The sequence below is a fragment of the Alternaria rosae genome, assembly GCF_020736505.1.
Source record: "Alternaria rosae strain MPI-PUGE-AT-0040 chromosome Unknown BKA58scaffold_11, whole genome shotgun sequence".
In the NCBI taxonomy this organism is placed as follows: Eukaryota; Fungi; Ascomycota; class Dothideomycetes; order Pleosporales; family Pleosporaceae; genus Alternaria; species Alternaria rosae.
Genome location: NW_025763580.1, coordinates 687,595 through 709,678, shown reverse-complemented (window position 1 = coordinate 709,678; position 22,084 = coordinate 687,595). Strand labels below are relative to the sequence as shown.

The window sequence follows — 22,084 nt, the reverse complement described above, 5'->3', positions numbered from 1 at the left end:
CTCGATGAGTACACGCGCGCGCATGCCTTCATCATATAGTGGGTTTGACTGCAACTTCAAGTATAAAAACCATCTTCTCTCTTAGCAAAGCTGTTCTTCTTTATTACACATGATATCGGTACATCTTCAAAAGTTTTGCGCTTCCACGAAGTGTGGCGGTCCTTGGGCCTGGCGCGCACTTCAAAAGACGCGAAAGCACTTTCTCATGTCTTCCTCTACCCAGACAGAACATTAAAAGCCAAACAACAACCGTGCATGTCTCTCCCAGCCGACTGAGCTCCCTCTACTATACAACATGTGTCCAAAAAAGCAAAATTTGGAATGCATGAAACACGGCGTCTTCGCACTTCTACATTTCATCTATCAGTCTTTGGCCTAAAATCCAAAAAGTCCACTACCAAAATCGACGGCTTGTCGGAGTTTGCACTTCGCACATATATATATTCATACATCAAGAATTGCTGGAGGATGTTGTATGTTTCTGTCCTTCCAAATTGAGGACACGCATCCACATGTTCCCTAAGAAGCTGGGCTTTGACTTGTATAAAGCACGCCGTGTACTCTCTTCCACTTTTCATCCACAATCATTTTGAAAAACAAACCCCCAAAACGGCTTCGGAAACCCCACATGTGCGAGTCTGTCTTCCTTGCCTTTGCACTAAAACATGATGTACGACTTTACCATCTTGCTGCTCGTGCTTCGAGGCGCCGAAAAAACAGCTCACAACAATCACATGGTGTTTTTCCCACTTGGCACGCAACGAATATATAATAGCCGATATCTGCGTCCAAAAGCGATTTCTTCTTACTTCAAATACCTTACTTATATTTCCCAAAAATGACTGGGATTCAATTTGATATTGGCGGCAGCAGTTTTGCTGCCTCTACTACAAAATCCGGGAAGTCCGCACCTAAAAGATAACAGAGTTGAAATATGTCTGCGTTCGTCGAGAGATCGGAAAAGTATTTCACGTGTTCTCATGTCTTTCGTCTCTCTGGCGAGCGATACGGTTAGACTTTCTGTCTTTAGTGCCTGGCATCGTGTATAAAAAATTCGCGGAATTCCGTCTTCCCTCGTCTACTACATCATACTACACTGTTCTCTGAAGAAGAAATCAAATTGCTCAAAAGTAACAGCATGACCTGCTGTCCCCCAGCTTTCCAAAACACGTTCGCAAAATTCCTGGTGGTTCCAGGCACTTCCTCAGCGGTCTCAAACTTCAGCCACTGGTTGATATGACTTGGCGTTTTGAGCGTTCTCTATAAAATCTCGTGTCGGTGCAGTTTACTTCTCTCTTTCGTATCACACCACCTTGTTATCCGAAAACTACTGCGCGATGAACGCATGATCTGCTGTGCCCCGTCTTCTCAAAACGCCTTCGCGTATCTTTATGACTCCGAGCACTCGCTCGGTCGCCTCAAACTTCAGCGACTCTTTGGTGTGACTTGGCGTCCCAGGCGTCGTCATGTATAAAACTTCGTGTTAGCGAGCTGAACTCCTATTCTATTTGATAGCACACATGACTACCCAGCATGAGCTGCTGTGCCTCTCCTTTCTAAAATCCGACTCGAAATTCGAAATGATACCGAGAAGTTACCCTGCTGTCTCAAATCAACGAGAATACATGACATGACTGCGCAGCTTGCTATATCAGCACATCATGTAGTACACAATAAGGTCTTACGGCGACATGCCATGTTCTCGTGCGAAAGATTTTGCTACAGTAACTTCACTGTTTCAAAGACCGGAACTACAACCACATGAAAGCTTTCCGATCTGGCTGGTGGTATGCAGATATGTGTATAAACAGCCACTCGCCGTGCTGTCTCCTGTTCTCTAGTACTCGAAAACTTCATTCTATCCACCAAATTCAGCTTTCGAGTCGCTGATGAGACTAGTAGCCTGGCCTGTCTCTACTTCCAACATCAAAAGCCGAGATCAAAAATGACCTGTTGCTTCTTTGCACCGAAGCCTTTCTTCAAGCCTACATAACCCTTAGCTTCGTATCAGCTAGTGGCACTAATGTGGAGATACAGAAGGCTACATACAACGCCATATACTCTTCATATCTACACACAGTTCTTTGTATTCTCCAAACGACAAAACTGTAGGCAACATGAAACCAAGCCTTCCCTTCCTCCTCCTCTGCCTTGACCAAAAGCCATACAGGCTCTTCAGATGTCGCTTTCCTGCACCAAAGTCCTAGTCCGCAGGACAAAAATATACCGTATGACAATGGTCATGGTTACCTGCGCTGTTCTCGACTTATGTGCACAATATGAAATTTACCTCCAAATCCCGCGACGAACAATTTGTGTGAGACGGGTGCAGTGCAACGGCGCCTACCGTATATATACAGCATCCATCTTTGCTGCTTCTCTCCTTCTATCCACACCACTCTTCTTATTCTACCTCAAAATGAGAAAGTAGTTTTCGATGAGGCGGAGTATTCCTCTGTCACCAAACTCATATTCGACAAGATCAACAATCTTCTCTATGTCGTTTCTCCGAACCAAAGCCTTCCTTTCAAAATACTGAGAACATCGAATCTTCTCTCAATGACGGCACACGCCGTCCTGTGCCTTCCTACGCACTTCGCGCTTATCCTAAAATGGAGATTGACGTTCCCATGAGATCTGCCCACGGCTTAACAGGCTGTACTACACGTGCGCTAGACGAAGACGCATATATAAACCCTCCTTCTCTTCGCCGACGACTTCTCTCCCCTCGAAAAACTTTTTGTTGTTTATTAAATTGGACATACGTACTGGCGATGGTCCAAGCCTCCCTGCCTCTTTCCTCGGAAATGCAGCGGGAATCTCTTCCATGCCGTCTTCCTGCGCGAGAAACTCAAAAAGCGCATACTCGAATACCACTTCTTCTTCTCCAAAAATGAGATCAAGACAAAATATAAGTCAGATTCTTCCTTCGCGCCTTCTCTAAAAATCACACTGTCCAGATTAGATGCTGTCTTCCGGCGCCCAAACTCGACAAAAACAGCTACAACGTTTTCTTGTCCATCAAAATTATCCTTGAACGCTTCAATGATCTGCGTCTTCCTCCTTCGCTCTGTCTTGAAGCACCGAAATTCCGACGACTTAGACATATGCCGTCTTCCTGCGCACAAGCTCTAAATCTTCAAAAATGGAAGCGCAGACGATATGAAAGATCTCTCGCTCTTCTCCAAAAAGGCTATTACGGAGTACTAATAATCGGAGTCTCCTGTGCCTTCTCTCAAAATCTAAGGCATCACCAAAACAGGTTTTCTTCCTGTGTTGTGTCTCCAAAACACGCTGACGACCTTGATGACTTCTCTCTCCTTTCGAGCCTTGGAATGAACAAAATCTATGCTGGATCGAATATTTGGCCCTGCGAAGAACGCCGGCCTTGGACAGCAAAATAGAAATTCGCACAGGTTATGAAAGCATCACAATCCCACGTAATCACATACTCAAGCAATTTTCGAGCAAAAAATGTGCATGCCACTCGGGCGATGATCGATCTGGTATCTTTCGTCTCCCTACTTCTACACTTCCAACTCATCGAAACTCCATCGAATAAGAACTAAACATACAAACATTACGCCAATTTATGCAATACCCAACCTTTCACTGCCATGCAATCCGCCTTCGAACCTTTTGACTAGCACGTTCTTCAAACCACAACCGCATCCTCCTCATCCTCATCATCGAACTCCTCATTCACCTCCTCAGGAATAAGCACATTCTCCGGGCGATCATCATCCTCATCCTCATCCTTAACCCCGCCATTCGCCTCACCCATCGTGACCTCCCTAGTGGGCATAACCCCTCCATTCGCCTTCATAGCCTCCACCTTCGCCTTGGTCATCTCATACACATATTTGCCCAAATGTTCTACATCCTGCATTTCGGCTTCACCCTCCACAGGCGCTGTTTGCTCGGCAGGTCGTTGTGTTTCGCCGAACATTTCGTTGGTGACGAGCGTGAGTTTGTCGGGGCGTTGGAGGAGGATGTCGAAGGCGGGTTTGAGCTCGAAGACGGATTCGAAGACGGAGCGGCGGCCGAGGATGTATAGGCCGAGACGCGCGCGGGAGAGCGCGACGGTTAGGCGGCGAATGTCGCGGAGGTAACCAATTGCGCGGGTGCGGACTAGGGAGAGGATGATGTCTGGACGTGATATGTTAGTACTTGTCAAGGTTGAGATGAGAGTGGGTGATACTTACAGTCATTCTGCTCACCCTGGTACTTGTCCACCGTCGCGACGATCTTTGGGCGACCGAAAAGCGGGTTGTTCTTGCACTTGTGCCCCAAGACGTCGTTAATCAGACTCTTCTGTCCCGCATAGGTGGTCAAAATAGATATCTTGTTCGCTGGGTAACCCAGTAGACGCATGTACATGAACAGCGCGACTGCATACTCAGCTTCACCCAGATTGATCATCCAGTGTGGTGTGGGTTGGTCTTCGCCCTTGCCCTTGTAGTCCTGGACGTCGATGAACTGATATTCGTGCTTGAAGCCTGGATTGGCGACTTGGAACTCGGGCTTGGTCATGACAGAGGGCAGGTTCGATAATGAGGGGTAGCGCCACTTGTAGAGTTCGGCGATTGAAGGGCGAGCACGACCTTGCTGGTCGAGCATGATGGTCGGCACGCCGAGACGGACGAGGCGCTGGAAGAGGGATTGCTCCAGGTTTGCGTACTGGCGGAAAGCGAGGTTTTGAATGACGGGCGAGTTTTGGAGATGGTCACCGCAGAGAACAATGCGCTGAAGAGGAAGTTCGCCATCCTTGGGGTTTTGCAGTGCGAGAGGAATGAAGTTCTCAATCTCGGTGATCTGGGCGGCTTCTTCCATGATGACATTGTCGTAGTGGAAGCCTAACGAAGCAATCTCTTGTCTTCGCATAGCGGCATGTGTCGATGTCATAGCAATGATACGGGCTTCCTTGATCAGCAGATAGTTTGCCTTATCCCGCGGGTTCCGCAGAATCTCAAAAGGACGAATGTCCTCAAGCTCAGTGAAGATCTTCTCGACATGGCGGTAGCACCCTTGCGCAATCTCAAGAATTTGCTCGCGATCTGCTGCTTGAGGGAAGAGAGGCTGCGGTGCGTTTGAGAAGTAGTCTCTGAATGGGAACTCAGTGATTATCTGGTCAACACTTGTGTCCTCGGTTGTAACACTATCCCAGTATTGCGTCCATGCTGGCTTCACATATACAAGGTTGAAATAGTCTGCAGTCTCGCACGAGCTACCATGAGCACCGGGCGCATTGAAGTTCTTCGCCAACCGATCAACTTCAGACAGATAGTACTGCCCTCTCTCGAGGAACGACTCTACACGTCCATGCTTGCTGTAGCTGACATCAGTCTCAAGGTCCTCTTCACCATGACCCAGACGCAGAAGATGACGCTCATCGATGTCAAGCGCAGTAATCTTTTGGAAGAGCTGGTTAAGCGCCTGATTGCTGTGCGCAACGAGCAAAGTCCGCTGGTCCGGGAAGTTATGGTATAGATTGGATATAATTTGGGTCGCAACGTCCGTCTTGCCGGTACCCGGGGGTCCGAGCACCACCGTGAGACCAGGTTGTGTGCCCGAGGTGATAGCTTCAATTTGGGCAGGTGTAAATCTGACAGCATTCAGCCTTGGCGCATCTGCAGGGTATGGTCCCATGTTCGGCGGTTTGTACGAGGATACATGAAGCGATTCATGCAAAGGTTGTGCAACCACCTTCTGGTCACGTCGCCGCTTTTTGGACGCTCGAGGAGGTGCGATGTTTGGTTCACCTGCAGCAGGGTACTCCACAACGTATGGAGGCCCAAAGGATGTCTGTGCTTCCTCGTGGGGTTCGAAAGACTTGCCGGGCATTGCCTCGATCAGGTGCTGCCAGTCTAAGAAGGTGTCCCGGAAATCTATCTTGTTCAGTCGATTTGGAAGTCGCTTGTACGTCGCCGATGCTGGATCACCATATCCTAGGAAGACCTCTTGAAGCCAAGATGGAGCTGGGATGTCTGAGAGGGTCAGGCGCTTGATGGATTCTAGGATGGGCAGGAAGTTGTTTTCCCGTCCTCTCCGACGGACAATCATGTTGATGTGCTCGTAAACGTCTGGCCTTCCTTCGGCAGTTTGGTCCATGTCTGTCTGGTACTGTTTCGCGTCGATGTTGACAAGGAGTCGACGTTGGCGCACCCGAGGTCCGAAGCCATCGTCACGGGCTTGTTCACGCAGAGGCCGCCCTTTGTCGTCCAGAACTTGTACCACCTGGGCGCATCTCATCCGGTGCAAGCCGAGTTGTTCTCCAGTTGTGACATCTTCGCTGTGACCATTGCGCATGGGAACGTCGTCTTTGCCCTCAACAGCAAGGAGGAAGACGACATCATCCGGTCTTAGCTGTTCCCAATCCCTTCGTACTGGGTGTTGCAGGCGACTGACATCCAATATGATCTCGGCACGAACGTATGCTGGGTGCTGCTCGCCTACCTTGGAAGGTGCTACGTCGACGATAGCAGGCTTCATGATAGGTAGTGACATCTTGGAAACGCCACCGAACTTAGTGTTGACGCCTTTACCCTTGGGTTTTACGCGCTTCACTACATCCTCCAGGTCCTTCCGGATACCGTAGAAAGATTCGGCGCGGTACAAAATGAAGGATCTCCACAAAAAGTCGCCCATGGTCAGGTACTGAAGGTTGAGTTTAGGTATAGCGAGCGGTCTTGATCCGTCGTATGACTCGTTCCGCAGGAATGTGGTCTCGTACAGGACCTTCTCTGTTGGCAGTACTGGCATCTCACGAACGGAGTCCTTGAAGGTAGGGCGCTTTTCTACAAGCGCGATCAGGGTCTCCATGTAGAAGGCTCGGTCGCGGACCAGGTAGGTTGAGGTGGGATACTCTGTTCGTAGACCCATGAGAGAGCAAAGCTCAACGAGCTCGGTGTCGCTCAGTGTGCGCAAATGGCCAGCTAGTTCTTCCCGGTTTCCGATGCTACTGTAGTTCGCCAAGGCCATCAACTGAAGCTTCTCTTGGAAGGCAGCATAGCCCGTCCGTTGCAACTTTGCCAGCGTGTCGTAATGCTGTTGGTCGTACTCTAGCTTGGACAACTGACGGCCTGTCTGATCCTCGATGGGGAAGTTGGTGAAGTGGCTTAGCAAGTCGAAAAGATCCCGGAAAAGGCCGTTGTCCTCGTCCGTGTACATTGGCGACAGTCGAATAGCTGGGAGCATGTTCAAGTCTTGTAGCAGCGTGTTGACATATCTCCTTGTTGGCAGTTGGCTCTGCAGATCTACCAGAAGCTCCATGAAGCGCTCGCAGTAAGCCATATTGTCCCTAACTGCTTCTCTGCTGGTGCTGTTGTATAATCTATCAATGAAGTCCAGCAGGAGTGTGTAGATCCACGATCGCTCGAAACGTAACCGAGCCTGTAGCGCTTCGTCGCCAGCATCGAATCGCTTGGACGCAGCTCTCCATGCCTTGCGCAACAGGCTGTGTTCCTCGAAGTACTGCTCGCGCACGGCGTCCGAGTGGAGGTTCTGCCATATCGATATACCGACCAGAGGTGCGCATTCTTTTCGCACAAGACCGCTGTCTAGTGATTGGAAGGCGCCGATGACGAAGGATACGAGCTGTGTTCGGATTTTGCTCGGCTGCGACGGGTCTACGGTCATGGATAGTATGCGGCGGAAGAAGGAGGAGAATTCGGCGGGCTTGCTAGCAAAGTGGTCTATATAACGTTAGTACATGTGGTGCATGCTAGGAATTGCAGCAACTCACCCCATGATGCCAGGTTCTCCCTCCTCTTGACATTTACCATAAGCGCCAACAGCAGATGGTGGTAGTTCGATGCATCCTCGGTAAAGCCAGGCCACAGATATCTCTCCAGAAGCTGTAGGTTCTCCAGAATCAAAAGCGACGAGTATGCGAAGTCGACATTCTCCAGCTCGTCCCATAGCTCTTTCTTAACCACTTCGGGTCGCACTTTCGGGGTCTTCTTGGCGGTAAGCCAGTTCTTCCTCGCTACCTGCGCGAAATGATTCTCTCCGTGCAAGTCGGCGACAGTCGGGCGGGCGTGTACGTTTGACGAGTCGGTCGCATGCGCAGCGGACGCGCCGTCGAGGCCATTTGACATTGACAAGCCCGTGGGCTTGACGTCCTCCATGTCATCCACTTTCATAGCCATGATCGCAATCTGAGTCGTTGTTGGGCGCACGTGAAGGGGCTGGCGCGCATTGTTGGCGCACGAAGTTCCGAGATGGGTGATGGGGTGTGACGCGCCAAGGAAATAAAAGTAGAGAGAATGGCGTCGCGGAAGCTCTGAGCCACTAGGCCAAAGCCCGCATGCGGCACTTGCCGCCCGTTCGAACCTCACTTCGCGATCCCGCCCAGACATCTCCGCAGTAGAGACCCCAACACCACCATGTCTGCACAGGACGCCTATGTCAGGCATCAGGCCGTTGTGCCGGACAAGATCCCCACCGGAGAGTATCCTGTGAGTCAATTGCAGCGCGATTCCATGCGCAATGGGCGGTGGTAGCTAATGCATGGCAGCTCATCGACAATGACCCGTACGCTCCTCTACGATACCGAACGCATGCGAGTACTGACTGCAGATGAAGACACTTTAAGCGAGTCATTCGCTATGCCCGTCCGTCTGACTGGGCGCAAGGTGCCGCGCTCGGAGCCTTGAGCCCCGGATTGATGCTCTACTGGGAGAAGATCTCGCCCTCCATGGTCGGCAAGGGCGGTTTCGCACCCATCATGCGATTGAGCGGTGCTGTCGGTGTTACCGGGGCCTTCCTTTTCGCCTACTCGAGGTCATGCAGTATGTGGAACCAGCCCGCATAAAGAGAAGATTGGATTGTATACTAACTTCTACGATAGTGCGCTTCTACGGTGCCCGCGAGAACCGCCGCGAGGTCGAGATGGACATGCGCGAGATGGTCGACAAGGTCAAGAAGGGCGAGTCGTTGTACGGAACTACCGAGATGACCGAGTACATGCAGGGAGTTGCACACAGGAACTCGCGTTACTCCTCCACATTTTCGCACATTCTTGCATGGCCGAACTTTGTCAACCACCCTTACCACGGTGTGGATACCGCCAAGTACTACCGCCAGGCTGAGTTGGAGCTGGAACAGGAGAAGGGTGGCCGGTAAACGTTTGATTCAAGAGAAGAGAATGGTTTCCTTGATATAGTGTGGGTGTACATAAGTTCTGAGGAACCAACATCAAGTTTCAGCACACGTTTTTTTGGTCCTTGAGACGATGTTCTATACAAACACGATCAGCGACATCCCGCGCCGTATTACGATATCTCGACACTTTCTATATCCCCATCATCCCCCTCATCTCCATCCTTAGTTTACAGCCAACCCCTTCAGCACATTCTCTTTTCCGAAATGCTGCATCTTAAACTTGCTGATCCAATCATCCCTATTGATGTACGCCCCACAAATCCTGCGCTTCCCTGTAAAGCTACTCCGCCCGTGCAACACCCTCCAGTTGTCGAAGATGAGTACTCTACCCGGCACAAGCTGTTCCCAATACTCATTTTCCTTCTTCTTGAGTATCGCGTCGAATTTGCGAGCTGCATCGTACCATGTCTCGACTTCCTCGATGGGGAGTTCAATGGATGCTCTATCTGACGAGTTCCACCGGACGCGGAGCAAGTCTCCCGTAGCGATATCGTGCTCGAGGACGGGAAAGCCGCGGTAGGGTTGTATTGAAATGCCTTCATTGCCTGAAGCGTGTCCGTGGACATTTACCGTTGAAAGGATCTCATATGCTTTGCGGTCGGTCTGCCAGAGCTCGTCCGCAGCTTTGAAGCCATCAACCAGGAGACTTGCACCGCCTTCACCGTCGGTGTGTGAGAGGAGGTGGAAAGCTTGTAGGCCGGCTGGATCGGAGAAGTAGGTAGTGTCAGTATGTGCTTCTAGTGCGATGTTGGTGTATGCGGTATCCTTGCTCGCTAGGTCGGCCGTGAAATCGTAGAAGCCGCCGTAGTGTGTTTCTCTAATGAAGGCAATCCTTTCCAGCATCTTCTTCGTGGCCTTTGGATCCTCGAAGGGCGTCTTATCGACGTAGCAGAATCCGAATTTGCGCAACCTTGAAAGTAGGTCGTTGTTCTTCTTAAGATTCATTGCGTAACGATACAGAGTCTTCGGTGGGTCCGAAGCGATGGACGAGTCCCAAAGTTTGATATCGGTAAGAGCTTGACGCTGTACGGCCTTCTCGCTCTCGTTGGCCATAGCTTGCGAGATAAAAGACCTCAAGTATTCGCTTTCATGTCCATCACTCCATTCAAGTCTGTGAATCGTCTCAGACCCTCTTGTTTCAGCCGAGTGCGACTTAATCGAGATGTCCTTGGGGATGGAAAATGTATCCAGAAGGCGTTGCTTGGTGGCGTCATGCGTGCAAACTTTGCATTGACAATTGTCCCGCAACCAGATATTTGGTATCAGTCTATCGAGAAGGAACATCTTCCCGTCTCGGACTTCAGGGTGCGTCTCAGTCTCGGCGCGCGCGTTGAACGCAGTGCGTTTAGCCCCAATTCGCACTCTGTATGGGCTTGCTTTCCGGATAATGCGTTGTCGACCATATATCCGATCAAGCTCATAGCCAAGTCTTCGAATGTCGGAGCTTAGTTGCTTGGCTTTGTTCATGTTCTTTACACCAAGGGAGGCGTTGAGACTAGGTGAATTCGGAACCAGCCGTTCAACCTCCTCCTGGTGCGGAGCCTCTGTTTGTTTATCATTTTGCGTTTTTTGCTCATTGGCCGTATCAATGGCGGACGACGAGTTCAGTCGAATTGACGCCTAGTAATTGGGTTAATATCGTGAAAAAACATAGTGTGTTTAAACCAACCTGTGGATATGGTGGGTGAAGCGCGGCACGTCGGGCGAGAGGTGTGGCATGAGCGCACCGGAGTGCTCTTGCCGTAAACATGACACTGATTCGTCAAGCACGAAAAGGAATTTATCAGAATCGCTACACACGGGATACCAAATTCAAGAGCATGTAGTGCAACAAAAGAATGTCGTGGCTTGGTGGTGAGCAGTTTGGTATGTCAGGAGCTTAGTATGGTAAGGGCGCTCTCTGCGACCTCGGATATTTGCACCACAACTTGAACACGGGAGGTTCGCTCAGTCATACGATCAAGACTATACTAGAATTGGGCTAGCTTTGATTCCAGTGAGCGGCTCGTTGGCATGCCTTACCATCCGAGGAGCGAATTCTGAGAAGGTGGGAAAGGAAGGCAAAAAGATACGGAAAGATGCAAAAAGATGCTGCTAAGAAGACGGCAAAAAACGACACCTGTGGGACTCGAACCCACAATCTTTGCCACCGGAAAGCAACGCCTTACCATTAGGCCAAGGTGCCTCGTTGGAGAGGAACGGATGGAAATTCTGAAACTTAAAAAAAATATATACGGGCCCTGCCGGTAATGGACCCCATAGAAATGTAAAGAGCAGAAGCTCAATTTCCGTAGCTGCCTTATGCTCCCCCCACCAATAACATCACTACCGGCTCTGCAGGGAGCAACCTCATTGATCCTCACTAACGTTGCTTAGCAGTCTGAACCTATTCAGTATCATTCTAGTAATCACATGTGTAGAATGCTGTCCATACCTGCAGGGCGAGCGTTCGCAAAGCTCCTTTCGTATAGTACTGCATAATCATGGAATATACTCTGTAGTACCAAGAGAATTCTCTTGATCAAGCTGCGTACAGAAAGAATGACACCTCCTATCTATCGCGCGTTGTTTCGCGCGACGGATCGGCGTTCACAGGCGCCAAGACAATCGGAGCTAGGGTCTCACTCACCGTGCGTAGTGCGTACCTTCGTAATCCATAGCTGCCTCTACAGCTCCACATCACCGCCGCATAACAACAACCTCTTTGTCGGCGTCATTCACCACCATCACTCTTGCACCGACCCACTCATCTCTATCACCCCTACACCGCGTAACTTCGCTCTCACAACACCGCCACCATGTCCACACTCGAAGATCTCGACGACCTTGAGCGCCACGAGAAGGAAGAGAAGAAGGACGATGACAAGAAAGACGGAGGCAAGGACGGGAAGAAGGCTGATGGCGATGCAGAGATGCAGGATGCGGAACCCGAGGAAGAGCAGCTCGACGAGGAGATCCTGAACTCAAGCACACGAGACATCGTCGCGCGCAGACGGTTACTGGAGAACGACATGCGCATCATGAAGAGCGAGTTCCAACGGCTCACACACGAGAAGGCTTCTATGAACGAGAAGATCAAGGACAACCTAGAGAAGATCGAGAACAACAGGTATGTCATTGATGCGACCTGTCACCCCGCAGCCCGCTGCTATGAGGCGACCTCCTGAACAACATACTGACATCTTATAGGCAACTACCATACCTTGTCGGAAACGTTGTCGAGATTCTTGATCTGGACGTCACCGAGGAGGCGGCTGAGGAGGGAGCAAACATTGACCTAGACGCCACCCGTGTCGGCAAGTCGGCAGTCATCAAGACCTCAACGCGACAAACCATCTTCTTGCCTCTCATCGGACTAGTAGACCATGAGAAGCTCAAGCCCGGTGACCTCATTGGTGTGAACAAGGACTCATATCTCGTTCTCGACACTCTGCCCGCAGAGTACGACAGTCGTGTGAAGGCTATGGAGGTCGATGAGAAGCCAACTGAGAAGTACACCGACGTTGGAGGTCTGGACAAGCAGATTGAAGAGCTCGTAGAGGCTGTAGTATGGCCCATGAAGGAGGCTGAGCGTTTCAAGAAGATTGGCATCAAGGCGCCGAAGGGTAAGCAACTCATATGCTCATCTCTAAACATGTACTAACGATCATAGGTGCACTGATGTACGGTCCCCCCGGAACCGGAAAGACCCTTCTCGCCCGAGCCTGCGCTGCCCAAACCGACGCCACATTCCTCAAGCTCGCCGGCCCACAGCTCGTACAAATGTTCATTGGAGATGGTGCAAAGTTGGTCCGTGACTGCTTCGCTCTGGCGAAAGAGAAGGCACCCTCGATCATCTTCATCGACGAATTGGATGCCGTTGGTACAAAGCGTTTCGATTCCGAGAAGTCCGGAGACAGGGAAGTGCAGCGAACCATGTTGGAGCTGCTGAACCAGCTGGACGGTTTCGCTTCCGATGACCGTGTCAAGGTTCTCGCTGCGACGAATCGAGTCGATGTCTTGGACCCCGCTCTGCTCCGTTCTGGACGTCTGGACAGGAAGATCGAGTTTCCGCTACCCAACGAGGAGGCCCGCGCACAGATCATGCGCATCCACTCGCGGAAGATGACTGTTGACGACGCTGTCAACTGGCAAGAGTTGGCTCGCAGCACTGACGAGTTTGGTGGTGCGCAGTTGAAGGCTGTGTGTGTTGAGGCTGGTATGATTGCTCTCCGGACTGGTCACCAGAAGATCAGCCACGAGCATTACGTCGATGCTATCGCTGAGGTACAGGCAAAGAAGAAGGACACCGTCAATTTCTACGCCTAAGGTGTAGTTGTGTGGTGGTGTAGTCGCTTGCATGCGTGCACTCTCATGCCGGGCTTGTAATAATACTTAGACCTTCAGCATAGTACCATAGCGGAAATGACGATTATGAACAGCAAGGGTTGGGTTTCAGTTATGTATTGTGTGAGTTGATTCAAAGATGGCATGGACATCACAGTCTGTGGAGATATCTGGGCTCTCTACAGTACGTCACCCCAATACTGATACGGATAATGGTTAAGTCGGGTTCAGGCAAGACGTCACTACCTGCAGGTGTTCAGAAACCTGAGAAACGAAGGCGGATGTTTCCAATGCCGGCCTAGATGACAGTTACCACGTGATCAAGTACGACGCCCGCGCACTACGCTTTGACGATACTGTCATTGTCGACAGGGCATTCCCATATCGTTTGAACGAGTACACTTCACCTTCACGCGCGCATCACTCAGTTTCGGTCATCGCCCCCAGGATTACACCACCGGCAGACCACTGCAGACCATCATACCCTTCCAGCAGTTTCCTGATCCGCTTTGTATCAGGCTGGATGATATTTCCGGCGTCAACGTCACGGTTGCTGTCAGCCACCGCTTGAGCGTCTGGTTGCGCTTCCTCTTGGTCTCGGCGCTGCTGTTCTCGAAACGTCCCCAGCGCTCCTACCCGGTAAGGCAGCACCATGGTTCGCAGAGCGTCCCCTGGTGTATTGAAACGTTCAATGAGCTTGCTTCGTTCGGCTGCGGTGAGGGCGCTGTGAACCGTGAGAATTTTGATGCCGATGAGGCTGAAGGTAAGGTCCCAATACCATGCGAGAAGAGAACCGTCCTCTGTGATTGGAATTCACCAGGTTTCTTATTTCTTATTTGTGACAAGACTTCATGGACAAGGCCTCTCAACATTGGCGAGCCGTCAATCGTGAAAGCTGCGTAGCCAGCTACCATCGTTGGGACGGGTTGGTTGCTCGCCCGACACATGAACTTGACGACGTCGAAGGCTGTTCACCCATGGAGTCGATGCTCGTGAAGCGTCTTAATGAGCGTATCCAGTTCAAGGTCTGCGCACATCATGTTGAACTTGCCTGCTTGGGCGGAGCGGGTGATGATGAACAGCTTCCATATCTCCGCTGTCCCGAAGATGATATTCTCAATATCCGCATGTGGTGAAAGAGTCTCTTCCCCGGTATTGGTCAGCGGCAGATGGCTTTGCTTCAAGATATCGCCTGGAGGGTTTGACTAGCAACGAACAAGGGGAGAAGCCCTACTTGCTGCGCTGCTTCGCCATGCACCCACTGGTACTTCATCTCGTCCTTTGCGCTGGCAATTTCACTGGGCTGCGCCTTTCCTGGGTGGGGGTGTTGGAGCATACGATGTGAGCTACAAGAGAGGATAACTAACCACAGAGAGTGTTACAGCATAAAATGCAATCTACAAGCTCTGAAGAAAATTTGGAAACTTCATGTAGTTGGTAAACTACTCTGTGACCTTGAGGATTTACTCGACAGTATGCCTGAAGTACATCTGGCTCTCGCGATGACACGAGGAAGGCTGGCAGGTGCTGATAAGTATATTTCTACTTCGAAATAGCTATTAATTCTTGTCTTAGGTTTGCAGATACCAAGGACGTATTGCAGGCTGACAGATTTGTAACTCGCACAAACAATTCTTAGAAGGCGTCACCAACCTGGCGACACGCAAGTTTAAGGACAGAATCAAAACAGCATAGCTATGGAGTAAGCAGCTACATTATCGAACATATCTGGCCCATTGATGACACTCGCTCTCCAGTCTACGAATACGCTCTCTGTTGGTGTGCCGTAGTGCTGGTCAAAGACTTCGGCTTGATCTGGCACCAGTGGCACGTTCAGGTCAGCCGGCATATCCACTAACTGGCAGTGCAAGAGCCCCTGAACACATGCTCATAGACGGAAATCAATATCCGCGACAGCGAGATAGTCATGATCTTCAGACACATTGAAGAGCAGCGCTACTATGTTGCGAACTTGAAGCAGCACTGGGCCGCATCAATGCTTGCGTGGCTCATGGCAGCGCGGCCGGAGTCTTTTACAGTCACTAAGGGGGATGAGATGGGGGGTCTTAGGTATGTTTGGAGCAAGAAAGTGCAGAGAGGTGCTAATAGAATGACCAGGTCTTCTAGACGAGCCGTGCGAAGTACACGAGACACTTCGCTGATCAGACGTCAACACCGCAAAGACACCAAAGTGCAACTTAAATGACCAACCAGAACCAAGACCATGCCTCAGTCTGACTCAAAGGCGGACTCTCCTCTTCTTCATCGTGAACACAACAGGTGCTGCTGGGTCCGCGCCACAGTCTCACAACCAGCCAACACAATCTTGCAAGGCTGGCAGCTGCCGACATCGTCCGGGATCATCACTTGCGCCAGATAACTCAAAGTGACTTGCATGTAGGAAACAACGCCGAGCCATGATCGCGCTCCTTCCATGCGTTCGACGTCCCTGCATTCTGGCACGCCCTCGCTCGCCCCCTCTGATTGGCCGCCGACCCCACCAAGCGCAACCTCAACCATCCCCGTCTCAACACCAACATGCCAGGCACGTCTCACCCACGCGCAACAAAACCACCACCCGATAGGTCGACTGACGTCTTCGTTCCCCCGTCTAGAGTCTTGCTATTCAAGATCTGGAGATACTTTCGGTTCTATTAGGACCCTGCATAGCCGCCTCTAGCGGTGGTGCGGTAGTCTACTCAGGGCAGTTCCGCAATGCTGATAGTAAGGAAGTAGGATTCTCTGGTAGGCTGTCTGGGCGCTGTTTGAGGATCTTCAGAACATGTGGTAAGGGTTATTGGCTGCTAGGTGACGCGAGACATGAGCACGAAGCCCTACGCAGGCTGCGCAGTGGGGTGACCTTGTCTATTGGGGCATGCGGGTATGTATGATGACCGAACCGAAGTCGGAATGATGCTTGGGGGACTCGGAATGAGGGCTCATATAACCCCTCCATGGTGTTTGTGGGGTTTCTTTTGTTTTGTTGTCGTTCCCCCCTCTCCTCTCTTGATCATTGCTTCTACTGTCCTGTTGTGAAGTCGCAGCTATGCTGAGCCTTTCAACTTTTGTTCCGAGTGACCCGTTTCACCAACTGACGGTCTCCCTTTGCGTCCTTGCTGTGTTCCTTGTGGTGACATTTGCTCTTGCGTTCAGACCGAAGAGCAAAGATCAGGCGCCTAGCACGTTCGAAGCATACCTCAAATTCATCTATGGGTGTTTCCTGAAGCCTCATACTGGAGACGGGTCTGGAAGTCAGCAAGATGCTTTGGTATGTACGAAGAAAGGAACACTAGGAAATTGTCTAATCAAACGAACAGGAAAGCTTCTACAAAGCTCAAGCCGACGTCTACGATGCCACCCGACTCAAGCTTCTTCGGGGCCGTGAGGATATGCTGGGACTAGTCGCTGCGCAGCTGAAGCACCGTACCGAAGCGGGCCTAATCTCGCAACGACCAGTCTGGGTTGATGTAGGTGACACTAGGCTTGGATGATGGTCGATGTGCTAATGATCGCAGATTGGCGGAGGAACTGGTCACAAGTAAGTAACCAGTAGCCACTATCAATATTGCCTTGCTGACGAAATCTCAGTGTTGAACAGATGAACACCTTCGTTCCTGTCGCGAGCTTCTTTCGCGCAGTCTGTAAGTCAGAAGGAATCAGTCCACAAAGCATTTCTGACACAAGAAGATGTCGTCGACCTCTCCCCCTCCCTCTGCGAGATGGCCCGGAAAAGGTTCGCCCGTCTCGGCTGGACAAACGTCAAGGTCATCTGCCAGGATGCGCGCGCATTCCGTCTCCACGAACACGAACCGCAAGCATACGAACGTAAGGAGATGATCTCTAAAGGTCAAACTGTTCGCGATCTCGACGAGAACGCGGATGCTGGGGGCGCTGAGCTCGTCACTATGAGCTATGCTCTCAGCATGATACCCGAGTTCTATCCCGTCATCGACTCGATCGATAGCTTGATGAGCCCCAACGGTGTTATCGGTGTTGTCGACTTCTACGTACAGAACCAGGTCGACTTCATGGGTAGGAACTACATGGGTGGTGCTATTGATCGTCACTGCATGTGGATTTCACGTGTGTTCTGGCGGACATGGTTTGAGATTGACCGTGTCAACCTTGAGCCTGCTCGACGAGTATGTCAAATCCCCATCAAACAAGCATAGCTTCTCACAACTTGTAGGACTACCTGGAGTACCGCTTTGGCACGGTCCTTAGTATCAACGCTCGCAACAACTTCTTCGGCACCGGTATCAAGCTTCCTTACTTCATCTGGCTCGGATGCTCGAAAGACCATGGCGCGTCTACCCAGAAACTCGCCGAGATTGATGCCGCTGCTACTGAATCGCCCTACCTTGCAGCTCTCGACCTCCAGACAGGAGCTACGCCGACTGACGTCGAGGTCCACTCGAAGGCCTACGAATCCGCGGTGGTGAACCTACAGTCTAGCCTCCCACTTCCTGCTACATGGTACCAGAACCACCACTGGCGCATCCACTACGACTCTTCCCTGCCCAAGCACACTCGCTTCAACGACTCATACATCTACGCATTCACCTGGGAAGACGACGTAGCAGACATGCGCCTCCTCAAGCCAACCTCCAACGACGTCGTGCTAGCAATCGGCTCAGCCGGCGACAACATCCTCGCCTTCTGTCTCGAGAACTGCCGCCGCGTCCACGCCGTCGACCTCAACCCATCTCAAAACCACCTCCTCGAGCTCAAAGTCGCCGCCTTCACCGCGCTCCCCTACCAAGACGTATGGAAGCTCTTCGGCGAAGGCAAGCACCCCGACTTCCACAACCTCCTGATCCAAAAGCTCAGCCCGCACCTCTCATCCGAAGCCTTCCAATTCTGGCTGCACAACGGGCCCTCTGTATTCTCATCTTCCTCCTCAAAAGGCCTCTACTACTCCGGTGGCTCCGGCAACGCCCTCTCCATCGCAGGCTGGCTCTTCCACCTCCTAGGCATGACCTCTGACGTTCAAAAACTCTGCACAGCCTCCACTCTCAACGAACAACGAGAGATCTGGCAACGCTCCATCAAAACCGTGCTCCACTCCAAGATCCTCACATGGGCTATCCTCGGCAACGAAAAGTGGCTCTGGAAAGCCCTCGGCGTCCCCCCCGCGCAGCGCGCCGTCATCGAAGCGGACTTCAAGAAAACCGACGACTTTGACGAGACAAAGACACCATCGGTGGCCAAGTCGGATGCAGCAGCAGATTACATGGCCTTCCACGAAGAGCCCTCCGACGACGCACTCAAATCGAGTTCTGGAAACGCGATTTACGAATACGTGCTCAACACCTTCGAGCCCGTCATCAACACCACGCTGCTCTCCACCTCCAACCACTACTACCTCCTCACCCTCCTGGGGCACTACACACCAACCTCCCACCCTACCTACCTCTCCCCCAAATCGCATATCAAACTAAGTAAACCCAGCGCGTTCAATGGTCTTCGCATCCACACGGATGAGATCTCCGAAGTCATTGCTAGAATGCGACCTGGTACGCTGACCATTGTCGTGGTGATGGATAGTATGGACTGGTTCCCGCCGAGTGGCCAACAAGCGCTCAAACAAATCCGGGCGTTGAACCGCGCGTTGAAGGTCAAGGGACGGGTTATGCTCAGGTCTGCGGGGTTGGAGCCGTGGTATATCAAGGTGTTTGGCGAGTGTGGGTTCGCGGTTAAGAGGGTGGCTGTTAGGGTGCCGGGAAGCTGTATTGATCGGTATGTTACCCCTTTGGATGTCCTGATGATGTGTTGATTGGCTGACTGACGATTATAGGGTTAATATGTATGCTTCTACGTGGATTTGCACAAAGGAGGTGGGGATTGAGCGTGAGGATGTCAAGGTGGGGTTGAGGAAGACGAGCTTGGCGGAGTTGAAGCTTGAGGCTCCTGCTTTGCGTATGGAGTAGAGGTCTCCTTCATCTCTTTCTTTTTGTTGCGTTGCCTTTTAGCATGGTGGCTGCTTGTCGTTCTTTTCCTTGCCCCAAAGCTGTTTTCCACATCAGTAGTTGTTGCCAGATACCTAGAATCCTCTGATTGCACGTTCATTCACCTGTGCACCTGCGTATGGTACTATTTTTCTGGTATTAAAGATATAAGCTTCTTGGCTTTCCTGCTACGTGTACACATCATAGAACATCCAACGCGTTATCGTGGCAGCACCCCCTTCCCTAAAGCAACCCCGAGTTGCGAGTAATGAAGCTCGAAGTCTATCGCGGACCGGAAAAAGACGCCCATGCCCAAAAACAGCCGTTGATGGCAACCTTCCCAAAGTTCCAGACCGTTATCCGACGAAGTGAAAGCAGATGGTCGGTCGATCGATCGACCCGACTTAGTTGGCGTTCTGGTACCGTGTCTTTCCGACGGTGAAGGGGACGTAGCGGTACTTGATCATGTGTTGAATCTGTCGTCGCACTACACCAATGTCAGCCTAGAACCCATGCGCTCATCTCAAAATCAACTTACTCGTCAAGCCAAAAAGAATCAACCAGTAAACGACCAACACTGGCCAGAAGACGGGCAAGTTGAAGATCTCGAACCAGCTGCAGAAGAAGCCAATAGCAATTGCCTTGGTGGTCGAGTACCAAAACTTGAACTCGGGCAGCCTGCGGACAAACGGCCTGAACTCCTGGTCCTCCTTGGTAGGCAAGCCGCTCGCATTGCCGTCCTCCATGCCCTCATCTTGCTCGAGCGCGGGGTCGAACTTGGGCGACAGGAAGGCGAGGAAGAGGTTCAGCAAGTAGATGCCGAGCGAGTATGCGACGATGTACCAGCCCTGGGCGAAGAAGATGCGTAGGCCAAAGAGCAGGAAGAGCGTCGCTGTGCCGCCCCATCGGTAAGGTGTGTAGGGCGTCGACTTGTCGAGGTAAGTTTGGAACAGGCGCCCGTACTTGGTCGTTTGTGCTGTTACGGCGCTGAAAGGGGTATCCGGCTCGGGGGAGTCCATGGTTGCGTCGCGGCGGGGGTGAGGAACTGCGTGGAGATGGCGGAGGGGCGAAGTAGGTGCGCCGCGTAGGAAGGCGTGGGTGGTGAATGCGGAGGCGACGTCTTGTTGAGGGAATCGTGTCAAAAAGTTGAGATGCGTCGCAAGGCTGGGGCTTAGATCGCCGGCGCCCGCCCAGAACGCGCTAGGACCAAGGTAGACGCAGCCACTAGTCGCGTCGAAGTGGGATGTTGGTACGGGCATCTTTTGGCGGGCGCGCTTTACCGAGGTGCCGATACTACCCACTTGTTGAAGCTCTGAGCTCTACCTGCTCTCTTTCGATGTAAACACTTGTTGCCTGAGCTGGACTCGTAGTCAAAGCTCAATTCTACACACACACACACACAAGATGCAGGCATTTCGATCAACACCGAGGGTAGCCTCTCAATTCCGGTCAACGGGTCTACCTAGACTTGCGAGGGGATATGCGACAGAAAGGTCATTCGAGCATTTGCTTGTATCGGTGGCCAGACCTGGTGTTGGTTTAAGTACGTTGCTATTGTCTACTTAAGTACTGTTATAGAGTCCAGAGAAATGTCCTGGCACATCAACTAACAACCTCAAGTCCAGATCAACCGTCCCAAAGCTCTCAACGCCCTGTCCACCCCCCTCATCCTCGAGATCAACCAAGCACTCCGCGACTTCCAAGCCTCCAAATCCATCGGCGCCATCGTCCTCACCGGATCGGAAAGGGCATTCGCAGCCGGTGCCGACATCAAGGAAATGAAGGACCTTACCTTCAGCGACGCATACGGCAAAGACTTTATAGAGTCCTGGTCCGACCTCATCACATTCCTTAAGAAGCCGCTCATCACTGCCGTCAACGGATACGCGCTAGGTGGAGGCTGTGAGCTCGCCATGATGGGAGACATCATGTACGCCGGACCCAAGGCCGTGTTCGGACAACCCGAGATCAAGCTAGGCGTCATACCCGGTGCAGGTGGCTCGCAGCGCCTTACCAAGGCAATTGGAAAGTCAAGAGCCATGGAAGTTATCCTCACCGGCGACAACATCACCGCGCAACAAGCAAGCGACTGGGGCCTTGTTGCCAAGGTGTTTGAGACACCCGAGGAGTGTGTTAGCGGTGCGATCAAGACGGCGGAGAAGATTGCGGGGTACAGCCAGATCGCTGTCAAGGCAGCGAAGGAGGTGGTGAATAAGAGCCAGGAACTTGGTATCAGAGAGGGTGTGGAGTATGAAAGGAGAGTGTTCCATGGTCTGTTTGGAAGCCAGGATCAGAAGATTGGTATGGCTGCTTTTGCGGCGAAGGAGCAAGCTAAGTGGACGAATAAATAGATGTTCGTAGGATAGATGAAAGAAAGCCGATGAAATGAAGTCGCCTTCATCATATTTGGTACTGCATCTGGTCTATCTACGAAGAGCTGTGTAACATAGGATACCGGATCAGGTTTAACACTCAGAGATGTGCTGAACTACGCGCTAGTTCTTCGATACAATTCCGGCATACGTATTAGAGAATAGCGACCCCAATTCCATCACTTTCGGCATGGAATGGCATCGCATCTCAATGAAGCTACGCGTGCCTCGGCAGCACCCGATAAGCTTATCGGCAGCACCTGACAACCCGCG

The 22,084-nt window shown here is 51.6% G+C and overlaps 7 protein-coding genes and 1 non-coding gene across 8 annotated transcripts; 4 read left to right on the top strand and 4 right to left on the bottom strand.

Moving 5' to 3' along the window:
- Positions 1 to 3,475: 3,475 nt before the first annotated feature.
- On the bottom strand, positions 3,476 to 8,242 carry BKA58DRAFT_424442 (uncharacterized protein). The gene is made up of 3 exons (XM_046172892.1): positions 7,745 to 8,242; positions 4,206 to 7,694; positions 3,476 to 4,149 (listed from the first exon to the last, which is right to left on the bottom strand). The coding sequence occupies exons 1-3, from the start codon at positions 8,148 to 8,150 to the stop codon at positions 3,656 to 3,658; spliced, it is 4,389 nt and encodes a 1,462-aa protein (XP_046020951.1). The 5' UTR covers positions 8,151 to 8,242; the 3' UTR covers positions 3,476 to 3,655.
- A 145-nt stretch (positions 8,243 to 8,387) lies between these two features.
- Positions 8,388 to 9,126, top strand: BKA58DRAFT_444261 (C-terminal of NADH-ubiquinone oxidoreductase 21 kDa subunit-domain-containing protein; the record flags this gene model as incomplete). Its single annotated transcript, XM_046174053.1, has 4 exons — positions 8,388 to 8,459; positions 8,519 to 8,535; positions 8,587 to 8,792; positions 8,852 to 9,126. The coding sequence occupies 4 exons, from the start codon at positions 8,388 to 8,390 to the stop codon at positions 9,124 to 9,126; spliced, it is 570 nt and encodes a 189-aa protein (XP_046020950.1).
- A 47-nt stretch (positions 9,127 to 9,173) lies between these two features.
- BKA58DRAFT_53284 (uncharacterized protein) lies at positions 9,174 to 11,084 on the bottom strand. Its single transcript, XM_046175473.1, has 2 exons — positions 10,835 to 11,084; positions 9,174 to 10,785 (listed from the first exon to the last, which is right to left on the bottom strand). Exons 1-2 carry the CDS (start codon positions 10,913 to 10,915, stop codon positions 9,328 to 9,330), a joined length of 1,539 nt encoding a protein of 512 aa, XP_046020949.1. The 5' UTR covers positions 10,916 to 11,084; the 3' UTR covers positions 9,174 to 9,327.
- A 194-nt stretch (positions 11,085 to 11,278) lies between these two features.
- On the bottom strand, positions 11,279 to 11,350 carry BKA58DRAFT_t87. Its single transcript has one exon. It is a non-coding gene; the product is annotated as a tRNA-Arg (tRNA).
- Positions 11,351 to 11,774: 424 nt separating this feature from the next.
- BKA58DRAFT_53267 (26S protease regulatory subunit 6A) lies at positions 11,775 to 13,798 on the top strand. Its single transcript, XM_046175472.1, has 3 exons — positions 11,775 to 12,274; positions 12,355 to 12,770; positions 12,818 to 13,798. The coding sequence occupies exons 1-3, from the start codon at positions 11,964 to 11,966 to the stop codon at positions 13,471 to 13,473; spliced, it is 1,383 nt and encodes a 460-aa protein (XP_046020948.1). The 5' UTR covers positions 11,775 to 11,963; the 3' UTR covers positions 13,474 to 13,798.
- Positions 13,799 to 16,354: 2,556 nt separating this feature from the next.
- Positions 16,355 to 19,564, top strand: BKA58DRAFT_53228 (uncharacterized protein). Its single transcript, XM_046175471.1, has 7 exons — positions 16,355 to 16,759; positions 16,809 to 16,958; positions 17,007 to 17,029; positions 17,080 to 17,132; positions 17,179 to 17,633; positions 17,681 to 19,230; positions 19,289 to 19,564. The coding sequence occupies exons 1-7, from the start codon at positions 16,538 to 16,540 to the stop codon at positions 19,419 to 19,421; spliced, it is 2,586 nt and encodes an 861-aa protein (XP_046020947.1). The 5' UTR covers positions 16,355 to 16,537; the 3' UTR covers positions 19,422 to 19,564.
- Positions 19,565 to 19,579: 15 nt separating this feature from the next.
- On the bottom strand, positions 19,580 to 20,569 carry BKA58DRAFT_432358 (rer1 protein-like protein). Its single transcript, XM_046173127.1, has 2 exons — positions 19,978 to 20,569; positions 19,580 to 19,926 (listed from the first exon to the last, which is right to left on the bottom strand). The coding sequence occupies exons 1-2, from the start codon at positions 20,456 to 20,458 to the stop codon at positions 19,844 to 19,846; spliced, it is 564 nt and encodes a 187-aa protein (XP_046020946.1). The 5' UTR covers positions 20,459 to 20,569; the 3' UTR covers positions 19,580 to 19,843.
- A 126-nt stretch (positions 20,570 to 20,695) lies between these two features.
- BKA58DRAFT_347172 (enoyl-CoA hydratase mitochondrial precursor) lies at positions 20,696 to 22,001 on the top strand. Its single transcript, XM_046168448.1, has 2 exons — positions 20,696 to 20,982; positions 21,060 to 22,001. The coding sequence occupies exons 1-2, from the start codon at positions 20,844 to 20,846 to the stop codon at positions 21,788 to 21,790; spliced, it is 870 nt and encodes a 289-aa protein (XP_046020945.1). The 5' UTR covers positions 20,696 to 20,843; the 3' UTR covers positions 21,791 to 22,001.
- The last annotated feature ends 83 nt before the right edge of the window (positions 22,002 to 22,084 follow it).

Bases quoted from the DNA above. Each gene is read 5' to 3' on its own strand.
- BKA58DRAFT_53284 (XM_046175473.1), bottom strand. From the start codon at position 10,915: ATGTTTACGGCAAGAGCACTCCGGTGCGCTCATGCCACACCTCTCGCC. The intron at 10,786-10,834 runs GTTGGTTTAAAC...CCCAATTACTAG, and splicing joins TTCACCCACCATATCCACAG to GCGTCAATTCGACTGAACTC.
- BKA58DRAFT_424442 (XM_046172892.1), bottom strand. From the start codon at position 8,150: ATGGCTATGAAAGTGGATGACATGGAGGACGTCAAGCCCACGGGCTTG. The intron at 7,695-7,744 runs GTGAGTTGCTGC...AACGTTATATAG, and splicing joins GGAGAACCTGGCATCATGGG to ACCACTTTGCTAGCAAGCCC. The intron at 4,150-4,205 runs GTAAGTATCACC...TATCACGTCCAG, and splicing joins CCAGGGTGAGCAGAATGACT to ACATCATCCTCTCCCTAGTC.
- BKA58DRAFT_53228 (XM_046175471.1), top strand. From the start codon at position 16,538: ATGCTGAGCCTTTCAACTTTTGTTCCGAGTGACCCGTTTCACCAACTG. The intron at 17,030-17,079 runs GTAAGTAACCAG...ACGAAATCTCAG, and splicing joins GGCGGAGGAACTGGTCACAA to TGTTGAACAGATGAACACCT. The intron at 17,634-17,680 runs GTATGTCAAATC...CACAACTTGTAG, and splicing joins ACCTTGAGCCTGCTCGACGA to GACTACCTGGAGTACCGCTT.
- BKA58DRAFT_53267 (XM_046175472.1), top strand. From the start codon at position 11,964: ATGTCCACACTCGAAGATCTCGACGACCTTGAGCGCCACGAGAAGGAA. The intron at 12,275-12,354 runs GTATGTCATTGA...GACATCTTATAG, and splicing joins GAGAAGATCGAGAACAACAG to GCAACTACCATACCTTGTCG. The intron at 12,771-12,817 runs GTAAGCAACTCA...TAACGATCATAG, and splicing joins TGGCATCAAGGCGCCGAAGG to GTGCACTGATGTACGGTCCC.
- BKA58DRAFT_347172 (XM_046168448.1), top strand. From the start codon at position 20,844: ATGCAGGCATTTCGATCAACACCGAGGGTAGCCTCTCAATTCCGGTCA. The intron at 20,983-21,059 runs GTACGTTGCTAT...AACAACCTCAAG, and splicing joins CAGACCTGGTGTTGGTTTAA to TCCAGATCAACCGTCCCAAA.
- BKA58DRAFT_432358 (XM_046173127.1), bottom strand. From the start codon at position 20,458: ATGGACTCCCCCGAGCCGGATACCCCTTTCAGCGCCGTAACAGCACAA. The intron at 19,927-19,977 runs GTAAGTTGATTT...ACATTGGTGTAG, and splicing joins GATTCTTTTTGGCTTGACGA to TGCGACGACAGATTCAACAC.